Source organism: Oncorhynchus keta, chromosome 14 (genome assembly GCF_023373465.1).
Source record: "Oncorhynchus keta strain PuntledgeMale-10-30-2019 chromosome 14, Oket_V2, whole genome shotgun sequence".
Taxonomy (NCBI): domain Eukaryota; kingdom Metazoa; phylum Chordata; class Actinopteri; order Salmoniformes; family Salmonidae; genus Oncorhynchus; species Oncorhynchus keta.
This window is the reverse complement of record NC_068434.1, coordinates 56210511-56223225: the sequence shown is the minus strand read 5'-3', so window position 1 is coordinate 56223225 and position 12715 is coordinate 56210511. Positions and strand designations below refer to the sequence as shown.

Sequence of the window (12715 nt, the reverse complement as noted above, 5' to 3'; positions counted from 1 at the left end):
ACTTAAAATTGACCTCAGGTGCGTCCTGTTTCCATTGATCATCCTTGAGATGGTTCTACAACTTTATTGGAATCCACTTGTGGTGAATTCAATTGATTGGACATGATTTGGAAAGGCACACACCTGTCTATATAAGGTCCCACAGCTGACAGTGCATGTCAGAGCAAAATCCAAGCTATGAGGTTGAAGAAATTGTCCGTAGAGCGCCGAGACAGGATTGTGTCAAGGCACAGATCTGGGGAAGGGTACCAAAACATTTCTGCAGCATTGAAGGTCCCCAAGAACAAAGTTGCCTCCATCATTCTTAAATGGAAGAGGTTTGGAACCACCAAGACATTTCTTAGAGCTGGTCTCCCGGCCAAGTTGATCAATCGGGAGAGAAGGGCCTTGGTCTGATGAAACCAAGATTGAATTCTTTGGGCTGAATGCCAAGCATCACGTCTGGAGGAAACCTGGCACAATTCTTACGGTGAAGGATGGTGGTGGCAGTATGATGCTGTGGGGATGATTTTCAGCGGCAGGGACTGGGAGACTATTCAGGATCGAGGGAAAGATGAATGGAGCAAAGTAGAGAGAGATCCTTGATGAAAACCTGCTCCAGAGCGTGACCACAGACTGGGGCAAAGGTTCACCTTCCAACAGGACAACAACCCTACAGTAAGCACATAACCAAGGAGTGGCTTTCAGTTTTTTTTATAGATCGATGAGAAAAAAAAACAATTGAATCCTTTTTAGAAAAAGGCTATAACGTAACAAAATATGGAAAGAGTTAAGGGGTCTGAATACTTTCCGAATACACACTATACCCATGACTTTTAAATTATGAAGGGTTTTCTAGTGACTAGCCAGCGACTGGGGCGGAGCCCACAGCCTATACATAGAACCTTGTGGGTCACAAAGTATCTCAGTGTGTGAAACAGTACATTTTATATCTTTAGTCTGTTACATCCTATCACTGAATAGAATGTGGGTAAATATTTTGGAACACCACAGCGTTTTAATGAAATATCTTCATCAACTGTGAGAAAAAAAAACTTTAAAAATGCCAAGTAAATGCCTACAAAAACTTGCAACTGAAAGGAGCCGGGTACAACACAAATCACTACAAAGAGGATGTAGATAGAGCACCCACTGTATACTTTAATCAATGTGGAAGAACTATAACCACCCACAGAGGGGTTTGGCTGGGAGACAGTTTGCCATTAGCGATTGACGGATATTTATCAGCCTGGTGATGTATGGAGGGATCAGGATGAAGAGATGGATGTTTTTAGAGAGAGAGAGAGAGAGAGAGAGAGAGAGAGAGAGAGAGAGAGAGAGTTTTGACAGGAAGCCTCAGCTACTGCTGTGTTAGGTAACACACACACAAGCACGTAATACACACAAACACACGCACATACACACACTCCAGCTGCCGTAGGTGCTAAGTTTGACACAGCGGAAGTGTTATTGATGTGTTGGAGGGCGGATGCGAGATGCTTCGCTAAACTGTTAGCCTGTTTGCTGATTTTCACAGCGTTTGGCTTGACAGTGTGCTATTCAATTAGTCTAATGAAGGTTGGCTAACACACACACGCGCGCTTTGTTCGATGGCACACACACACCCATTACGCATCATCACGCCGCGCCAAATTAAAAGCCATTTGATAAGAGCATCTGAGGGTTTAATTATTGTAATGATCTCATTGCACAAAATCAGCTTTCCATCGTCCAACGTTGCCGTCAGAGACAGACTGTTATTAAAAGCCCCAGCTCTCTGATGAAAGTCTGTTTGCTCTCTATCGCTTTGTTTTTCTCCTCTTTGCACACAATGTTCTCTGCTTTATATCTCTGATTAATAAAACATAGACAAAATCAAAGCATAACATTTTGAAATGTATTTATTCCAAATTCTTTGAGTTCTAAGAAAAGCATTTTGTTTGACATTATAAACTGTAGTGAAATGAAAAAGAAAGTCTCGAGAATTCATATCCTGTGACAGAAATGCTGACGGTCTTGTCAGAACAAAGTCAACCTCATTTTAAACAATCTTACCTGGCTCAGCAAAAGCCTGATCACAGACAAGTTAGTGATATAACCGTTCAGCCGGTTCAGGGGGGGACTGTAAAGATTTAAAGGGATGGTGTGAGATTGGAGTTTTTCTACTTACCCAAAGTCAGATGAATTCATGGATATTATGTGTATGTCTCTGTGTCCAGTATGTCTAGGTATTAGCTCTGGCCTCAGACACGAGTCTGAAACACAAATATTTTCCCTAGAGATCTCAGATCGCCGCACCGATTGACAGATTGAAGGATATGGTATCACCGCTACAAGTGTGGAATTATATACACATGATTTATTTTGGTGTTAAAATATCAAGGATTCCCCCCTCTCATTAATGTTTTTATATGAAGACATAATGTCTGCAATGGAATTGACTTTATGAAAGCAAATAAACACACAGACACACACACACGCACACAGAGGGCCAGGACTGGGTCGCCAATCATTTTACCTCATGTTACACAGTAGCGGTGCGTGGGTAAAATCACTGAGGAAGCTAAATCAGTAAAAAGTTTACGACGGCAGCATGTTATACTCCTTTTGTCCAGACAGCAACCGATACATGTGTACACATACCGAGGCGCCGCTTCCATTGACGGAAAATGATGAAAACACAGAGAGAGGCGAAAGATACATAATTTTGAAATTACATTTGTTTTATTGGTCAAATATTTGCAACCATGAATAAACACCACTGGTTATAATATGTAACCTGTTGATGAAAGAAGATGTTCTTCTAATTAAGGCTATCTGGTCCAATGCAGATATTTCTACGTGTTCTAGTCAATTGTGTCTGCAGCCATAGCGGTCTCATGAGATTCCAGTTATTCCACCGTAATCAGATTATCTGCTTGCTGCTAATAGATAAAGGAGATTATAAGACTTTATCTTGAATGGACTTAATATACCATCTGAAATATTAGAATGCCCATGACACAGTACTTAACATGGCCCTATCTCAACTCCTAGCATCCTATGTACTCACCTCCTTCTCAACCGTATAGGAGAAGAAGTTCCAAGGTCCCTCCCCTCAGACCTTCACAAATATGTTTTGAGGAGGCGATGAGAGAAGATGTGGAGGAATCAAGGCTTGCCTGAATTGAGAAAGAGACAAAGTAACAGCATGCAACAGATCATCAATCTCACCCAGCCGTGTAGTGGTAACGAAATAGGTGGGTAAACTCTGATCGCCAGTCGCAGTGGGGAAAAAAAGGTAATGCTCCCTATACTTTCAATGCATTTGTCTGCAATTTTTTTTTCTCAAACAAAAAAAGTGGGTAAATCACACTAATGATCTCACCTTGAACTGCTGTTAATTTGATTCACACTTCATTGCTTTTACATTGGTAAACACTTCAAGTGTTGTTCACGGTGCAAAACTTTGAAATGAGAGCACATAATTCTGAAGTGTATGTAGACCATCATTATTCATCGCTTACTGACAGCAACATGCTCCACCTCGGGCAGAACACGGTGTGTGTGTGTGTGTGTGTGTGTGTGTGTGTGTGTGTGTGTGTGTGTGTGTGTGTGTGTGTGTGTGTGTGTGTGTGTGTGTGTGTGTGTGTGTGTGTGTGTGTGTGTGTGTGTGTGTGTGTGTGTGTGTTCGACATGTTCGACACGCTCAAAGCTCTCCTCAGCAACTAACTGCCAATTTTCTAAATAATAACACCCAGAAAAGGTCAAACACACCTTTCAAAAAATATCAATAACAGCATTTCTACATTTCCAGTCCAGACTGATTGAAGCGGAATGGAAAAACTTGCCTGTTCCCGCCCTCTTGCGTTCTCGCTTTCTCCAAACAACTACTCATCTTTAGAACTTAAACTCATAAACCCAAGTTATTCATCTAATATGTATTTTTCCTCTGGCCTTCCAACACCTTTTTGAACATCTGAACAGCACTTTATTAAACAAAGTGCAGGCTCTATCATCAAAAATATATTTTGTACCTGAAACTGCTATAAAATCAAGTAGACCTGAGCATTCTATTGATCTCTTCTGTATTCTCATATCCACCTTGAAAAAGTTACATAACTTCAGAATGTCAAATGAGTCCATGAGCATCAGTGAACCGAACCTCAGTACAATAAACATGCCATTGTGTCCATAATCAGCTTTAGCTGCAAAAGTCCAATTGGAGAAAAACAATTACAAGGAGCTATAGATCGAGACACTCTCCTGACCCTTGTTGATGACCCCTCACGACCTGCACCCTTTGACCCCGGCTCCATATTGATCCATGTAGCCTGGAGGAGAGAAATTGCCTGGGATTACAGGTATCAAGTAACAAACCAAACCCTCCAGAAAAACGCTAAACAAATAGTCCTCCAATAATCCTCCAGTAAACAAATAGTCTGCTCCATAAGAGTATCACTATAGGGCGGGACAATAAAGACCTTAAATTATGAAAGATATATTTTTATTCCCACGACCGGGAGGCACAATCACAGCAGAGAGGGATGAATTGTTAAGGGACTCTATATTGACTGGGCAGAGGAGAAAATAAATAAAGGGAGTGGTTATTGCCATTGATTCAGTGGAGGCAGAGGTGGAAGAGTAGTGTGGAGGGGGGTGATCATGGGAGTTCATTTTTATTTGGTGACTCGGAGGTAGGACATCGATCCCACTGCTGACACCAGTAATGAGACCGCTGCCACCCATTCTGTCCCCTGATGGGTCTATCTCCAGCACTCCTTGGCATCCCACCCAGTTTACTGTCTGTCAAGGACTGTTTGCCAGCACTGTGGAAGAAAATGACATCAAGAGAGAGTAATCATGCTGTATCAGGGGTTGACAACAGGTGGCCCACTGGGACAAAACCGTTCCGCAAGTGAGATGTGCTCAATGGGATTGAGATCCGGGCTCTTCCCTGGCCATGGCAGAACACTGACATTCCTGTCTTGCAGGAAATCATGCACAGAACGAGCAGTATGGCTGGTGGCATTGTCATGCTGGAGGGTCATGTCAGGATGAGCCTGCAGGAAGGGTACCACATGAGGGAGGAGGATGTCTTCCCTGTAACGCACAGCATTGAGATTGCCTGCAATGACATCAAGCTCAGTCTGAAAATGCGGTGACACACCGCCCCAGACCTTGATGGACTCTCCACCTCCAAATTGATCCCGCTCCAGAGTACAGGGCTCGGTGTAATTTATTTTACCTTTATTTATTTAACCAGGCAAGTCAGTTAAGAACATATTCTTATTTTCAATGACGGCCTGGGAACAGTGGGTTAACTGCCTGTTCAGGGGCAGAACGACAGATTTGTACCTTGTCAGCTCGGGGGTTTGAACTCGCAACCTTCCGGTTACTAGACCAACGCTCATTCCTTCAATGAAAAACGTGCCCATAGGCAACGTTGTTGCCGGTGACGTCTGGTGAGGACCTTCTTTACAACAGGCCTACAAGCCCTCAGTCCAGCCTCTCTCAGCTTATTGCGGACAGTTTGAGCACTGATGGAGGGATTGTGCATTCCTGGTGTAACTCGGGCAGTTGTTGTTGCCATCCTGTACCTGTCCCGCAGGTGTGATGTTCGGATGTACCAATCCTGTGCAGGTGTTGTTACACGTGGTCTGCCACTGTGAGGACGATCAGCTGTCCGTCCTGTCTTCCTGTTGCTCTGTTTTAGGCATCTCACAGTACGGACATTGCAATCTATTGCCACATCTACAGTCCTCTTGCCTTCATGCAGCATGCCTAAAGCACGTTCAAGCAGATGAGCAGGGAACCTGGGCATCTTTCTATTGGTGTTTTTCAGAGTCAGTAGAAAGGCCTCTTTAGTGTCCTAAGTTGTCATAACTGTGACCTTAATTGCTTACCTTCTGTAAGCTGTAAGCTGCTAGTGTCAGGTGGGATGCTAGCATCCTGATGGCCAACATCCAGTGAAATTGCAGAGCGCCAAATTCACTCATTATAAAAATTCATAAAACATACAAGTGTTATACATCGGTTTAAGTTTTAAGTTCCTCGGCGTACACAGAGGAGGAATGGTCCAAAACAGGGAAACCCAAGAGCAAACTCAGACCAGGAAACCAAGATATTGAGAGAGATAGAGAGAGAGAGAGAGACCTGGGGGAATGTCTGCAGGTCATGGAGACACAGGATGTCTTATTGTGGGAACAATTTAACGGCAATGCTACCAAATACTAATCATCCTCTCTACTATTAATCTGACATTTCACCTTCTTAAAATAAAGAGGTGATCCTATAACTGACCTAAAACAGGGAATTTTTATTAGCGTTAAATGTCAGGAATTTTGAAAAACTGAGTTTAAATGTACTTGGCTGAGGTGAATGTAAACTTCCGACTTCAACTGTATATATATATATATGGAGTTTTTAGTTTAAAAAAAAGACTAAAATCAACAGGAATACAGAAATAAGTGAATTTATAAAATCTGTTCCCAAGTATTTCCATAAATAAAAATAGAGACATATATATGATCATGTCTCAATGTAAACCAGGTATGAAATTATTATTTATTTTTTATCTATTTTTGGCTTATTTGAGCTCAATTTGCAGTGTAAAAATTATTATAATTAAAATTGCCCTCTGCTGAATATTGTTGCCTACCCTGTGGATTTTCCAAGTTTACAGTTAACGCAATTGTTGAGCCATTTATATTTTGGAAACATTGGGAAACAATATATAAAACAGAACATCATTGATCACATCACCCAACTAATTTGCAAAACGTTTTCTTCTCTTTGTACATTGATAGGCGATCTTAGAAACTGTTGTTTAACTCAGATTGTGTCTGTTTGGAGCACAAAGGTTCAAGTCTTTCTAAATATATCTAGCCTAGCACACTGCACGGTTTAAGCTTCTGCAAAGCAAATGGAACAAACACAAGAGCCTAAACAAACATCGGTAAAAATAACTCTACAGCTCACCTCTGTTCTTCCACGTCGAGCATTTCATAGCTAGAAACAAACCAATTTTGCCAGCCATTCATAAATCACAACTTTAGAAAAGGCTTGCACAACAAAATACAGTGTCCGCATTTTCATAGACAACTATCTGAAATTAAAAGTAAAGCAAGAGTGCATTCCTCTGCTGGATTTTTGTAGCTTCATGTTGCTGCCTCTTCTATTGAGAAGCTTCCAGTAAGCCTCTATGTGGTTGGTCTAATGTGACTTCCTGTTATGTTAAGAGTGCTTGTGTCAGACCCGTCTAATGTGTGCAGTTGACAAGATGAGTCATAATGTCATAAAGGACCACATCCAGCAATTACTCCATTATTAGCAGGCAGATAAGAGAGGGGGAGGAAGGAAAGGAAGCACAGATGGATGAAGGGAAGGAGAACGTGAGGGTGGTGTAAATCTGTCCTACAAAGTGTCATGAGGTTTTACATAAAGCGTTTAATTCATTTTGAAAGAAGCATCACATCTATTCGCGATGGACTAAATCACTTCCCTCCAACCGTCTCAGAAAAACTTCAGAACAACTTCACCCTGTATATGTTGAGAGGTCAAACGAGTCTTTAGATGGTTATCACTAGCTTGTTTAACCCCGGCCTACTAACTGTCAGCGTGTTAGCATCGGCCTGCTAACTGTCTGAATCGCCGTGTCCCCAGTCAGCCCAACCACTCACTGGACCCATATGTTCACTTGGCTACGCATGCCTCTCTCTAATATCAATATGCCTCGTCCATTACTGTCCTGGTTAGTGATTACTGTCTTATTTCACTGTAGAGCCTCTAGCCCTGCTCAATATGCCTTAACCAACCATGTTGTTCCACCTCCTACATGTGCGATGACATCACCTGGTTTAAACATCTCTAGAGATTATGTCTCTCTCATCATTACTCAATGCCTAGGTTTACCTCCAAAGTACTCACATCCTACCTTACCTTTGTCTGTACACTATGCCTTGAATCTATGCTATCGTGCCCAGAAACCTACTCCTTTAACTCTCTGTTCTGAACGTGCTAGACGGCCAGTTCGTATAGCATTTAGCCGTACCCTTATCCTACTTCTCCTCTGTTCCTCTGGTGATGTAGAGGTTAATCCAGCTCCTGCAGTGCCTTGCTCCACTCCCACTCCCCAGATGCTCTCATTTGTTGACTTCTGTAACCTTAAAAGCCTTTGTTTCATGCATGTTAACATTAGATGCCTACTCCCTAAGTTTGTTCTACTCACTGCTTTAGCACACTCTGCCAACCCGGATGTCTTAGCCGTGTCTGAATCCTGGCTTAGGAAAACCACCAAAAACCCTGAAATCTCCATTGCTAACTATAACATTTTCCACACCAAGATAGAACTGCCAAAGGGGGCGGTGTTGCAATGTACTGCAAATATGTTCTTTATTACTATCCAAGTCTGTACCCAAACAATTCGAGCTTCTACTTCTAAAAATTCTCACTCCCACAGTCTCTCATTGTTGCTGCTTGCTACAGACCTCCCTCTGCCCCCAGCTGTGCCCTCAATACCGTATGTGAATTGATTGCCCCCCATCTTTCTTCTGAGCTCATGCCACTAGGTGACCTAAACTGGGACATGCTTAACACCCCGGCCATCCTACAATCCAAGCTTGATGCCCTCAATCTCACACAAATTATCAATGAACATACCAGGTACAACTCCAAATTTGTAAACATGGGCACCCTTATAGATGTCATCCTAACTAACTCGCCCTCCAAATACACCTCTGATGTTTTCATTTCCACTCACTGTATATATACTTTTTGTTATCTTTTGTTCCACTGTGTTATTGACTATGTTTTGTTTATTCCTTGTGTAACTCTGTGTTGTTGTATGTGTCAAATTGCTATGCTTTATCTTGGCCAGGTCGCAGTTGCAAATGAGAATGTCACATTCTGACCTTTATTTCCTTTGTTCTGTATTTATCTAGTATGGACAGGGCGTGAGATGGGGTGGGCAGTCTATGTGTGTTTTTCTATGTTGGGGTTTTGAGTTCAGTCTAGTATGGTTCTCAATCAGAGGCAGGTGTCGTTAGTTGTCTCTGATTGAGAATCATACTTAGGTAGCCTGGGTTTCACTTTTGAGTTGTGGGTGTTTGTTTCCGTGTGAGAGGTTGTTGCCACACGGTACTGTTTAGTTTTCGTTCATGTTCACATGTATTGTTTTGTATTTCATAGTGTTCAGTTTATAAGTCTTAAAATAAACGTTATGGACACTTACCACGCTGCGCATTGGTCCTCCAATCCTTCTCGCTACGCTTCCTCAGAAGAGGAGGAAGATTGCCGTTACAGAGAACTTGTTCTCAACTAGCCTACCTGGTTAAATAAAGGTGAAATAAAAAAGGACTACCAGGTTGTCAATGCCAGGGTCATTCAAAGGTCAAGAGATATCAATGAAGATAATTCATTGTTTAATTCTGCTCATCTTTGAATACCTAATGTGTCAGTCTAAAGGTTTGATAGGACTTAAAAATTATTATAATTTTTAAAAAATTACACTAGGCTGAATTTTGTTGCCAACCCTCTAGATTTGATCTTTCTTGTAAGGAGCATACAGATACTTTCTTGCATTTATGTCCAGTCTTTTTGATACGTTTATTAAATGTTTAGTATAAATACATCATTTTTAGTTGACTTTTTTCCCACTAATCTTTGAATGATCCGTATGCAACAATTTATGTCATACTTAGATGATGGTGATTTGTAGACCAGTTGTGCCTTCTGTGAGTGAATGCCAATGAATAGATCATCTCGGTGACCCGTTCCACCTTTTGTAATATGAAAACATCTTATTTTTTATTGCTTATGCAGTAGAGTGACATCACTATTTTCATAGATTATTATCATCATGCCTCTGTTGTTTTTGAAGATATTGGAGATGGCAAAGTGGATATGAAGAAATGCTTGACTTAACAATTTTTATTATATTTTTTTGTGAAAGAAAAAAACTGCCTGCCTGGCGGCCGATTATTTCCTTAAGACAAGCAATACATCTGTGAGAGACAATTCCATTTTCAGGCTGTTAACAAATGTCACAGAAGATAACAAACAGCTAACAAAGAATTACAATTTGATTGATTTCCCTGTGTGTGTGTGTGTGTGTGTGTGTGTGTGTGTGTGTGTGTGTGTGTGTGTGTGTGTGTGTGTGTGTGTGTGTGTGTGTGTGTGTGTGTGTGTGTGTGTGTGTGTGTGTGTGTGTGTGTGTGTGTGTGTGTGTGTGTGTGTGTGTGTGTTTATTTGATTTCATAAAGGTAATTCCATTGCAGACATTACGTCTTCATTAAAAACACTGATGAGGGGAGAATCCTTGATATTTTAACACCAATTAACTCTGAAAATAAATCATGTGTATATAATTCCACACTCATAGAAGTGATACCATATCCTTCAATCTGTTCCACATATGTTCCAATGGAGACAAACCTCAGACAAACTGGTAGAAAAAGGGCAGATTTATTTAAAGCACTTTGTCCCCTACATAGAAAAATATGATTGATTTGAGTCGACAATAATAAATAGAGTGCCTGACTATCCTCAGGCCCCATTGGTAACGTACAGCAGTACAATCAATATCCAGTTACACAATACAGCAAAGGCACTAGCATTTACTGCAATCAGAACAGTCGACAGGGGTTGTGCGAGGCATGGAAGGTGGCAGGGGAGGTGGTGTCTGGATCCATCTCTTGGTAGCCAATTCAATGGCAGCTCTGTATGTACCTAACCCATAGTAGTCATGTAGGGTATGTGCCCAGCCCATAGTGACATTATATGTGACCGTTCAGTCATTACAAAGTCATCACAGTAGCAAATAGGCTTGAACACTTGTGCCGTTTCTTGTGACTGTAGGCGTATACCTATTATTTGGTATTTGGAGTGGTAGGTTCATTGGGGTTCAAAGGTTGATTTGTTACTGCCCGGTTGTCCCGTGGATTATGTGTGGTGTTCAAAACAGTAGTAGTAGCATATAGAGATTTAGGAAGGGTTTGGGATTAGAGAAAGAAGGGATGGTTTGTGAGAACAGGAGTGGGTTTCAGCATGGTGTATGAAAAAAACAAGGAATGGGTAAATAGAAAAAGGAATGAAGTTTTAAAGGAAAGGGAAATGTTCGGTAAATGACAAGGTTTGTTACAGTAGATGGCACATAACAGTGTATCACTCATCTAGACATGGCACTGGTAATATTCCAATCGCTCATGGAATTTCAGAAGTGATTTTTAACAATTCAACAGGCGGTTTATTTGCAGCCATTTAATTTCTAGCGAGGTGCTTTTTTTGTTGCTATTTAAAAAATATTGGGGTCTGGTTGCGGTGGTCCCAATCAGTTGTGACTTGTATTTTTTGGCTGAATTTGGGCTCATATTTGGCTTAATGGGGATAAATATATGCACGAAAAAAATATATATATTAAAATTAACACATATATAGTACCAGTCAAAAGTTTGTACACACCTACTCATTCAAGGGTTTTTCTTTATTTTTTACTATTTTCTATATTGTAAAATAATAGTGAAGATATCAACTGAAATAACACTTATGGAATCATGTAGTAACCAACAAAGTGTTAAACAAATCATAATATATTTGTGATTTGAGATTTTTCAAATATGACAGCTTTGTACACTTTTGGCATTCTCTCAACCAGCTTCATGAGGTAGTCACCTGGAATGCATTTTAATTAACAGGTGTGCCTTATGTTCATTTGTAGAATTTCTTTCCTTCTTAATGTGTTTGAGCCAAACAAGTGCAGTCTTCAGTATTATTCTACAATGTAGAAAATTGTAAATATAAAGAAAAACCCTTGAATGAGTAAATGTTCTAAACATGTTGACTGATAGTGTATGTATGCCATATTTGTTTGTTATTAATTGATAATCATTTACATTGAGAAAAATACTGATATCATTAAATATCTTATTAAATATAATGGAAAATTATAAGGCTTAAATGTTTCTCCAGTTCGATTGGTCACTCCGAACGTGATTCCGACTCGTTCCCTTGAAGAGACCAGGGAAGATGCAACTTTCTTTTCTTTCAGGTCTGTGTTTCCCCAAATTCCTGTCCTTGAGTTCCAGGTACAAATATCCCATGTGGACGGATTGGTTTGAAATGTATTTTCCTCAGAAAAGGCCCTGATTGTCAGAACAAATCATGATAATCGTCACTTACTCCCAGACTTAAATCAGTCAACCACTCATCCCTTTCAGAGAAATGTCTTCCCAGTGAGCCAAATATCGTGTGACCACTGTCATGTCTGATCTGTTTGGTTCTTTGTTTTTATTCCAGTTTGGGTCATAACCCATTATAGTATAGTTGGGTGAGTCATCCCAGCCCAAACCACCCCAGAAAGTTTAGCTAACACATCTCCAGAATGTTCTACAAGACTTTAAAGCTATTCAAGCTTAGTAGTGATATTGGCTGATAGTTGCCAGTATTCCCAAACCCCTTTAGACTTGCGAGGCAGCAGCATGGGGGCCATTCGGGCCCTAGGTATGAAGCCCAGTGGCCCTTGGGAGTCCTGGTTTAGATGTTCCTCTGAGCAGTAAGGTACTTGAGGGCGGCTGCGCCGTACTTCCGGGACAGGTCTTGGTGGAACTCTTCTTTTAGGGTCTGCAGGCAGTATCGGTAGCCTGGGCTGGAGCGGAACTTGGAGATGTCGAAGCTGGGTGCGTGTGGCATGTGGATCATGAACGCGTTGGGCAGAACCATCAGGTCATACTCCTGGGGGGTGGGAAAGGGGCGGAAAATG

At 41.1% G+C, this 12715-nt stretch overlaps 1 protein-coding gene across 1 annotated transcript in view; it reads right to left on the bottom strand.

Annotated features, from left to right (window-relative positions):
* Nucleotides 1-10077: 10077 nt before the first annotated feature.
* LOC118393638 (xylosyl- and glucuronyltransferase LARGE2s) overlaps nt 10078-12715 on the bottom strand; it is an 86376-nt gene continuing 83738 nt past the window's right edge. Inside the window, 1 exon segment of the mRNA XM_052461936.1 lies at nt 10078-12687. Coding sequence (XP_052317896.1) covers nt 12490-12687 — 198 coding nt within the window. The 3' untranslated portion in view covers nt 10078-12489.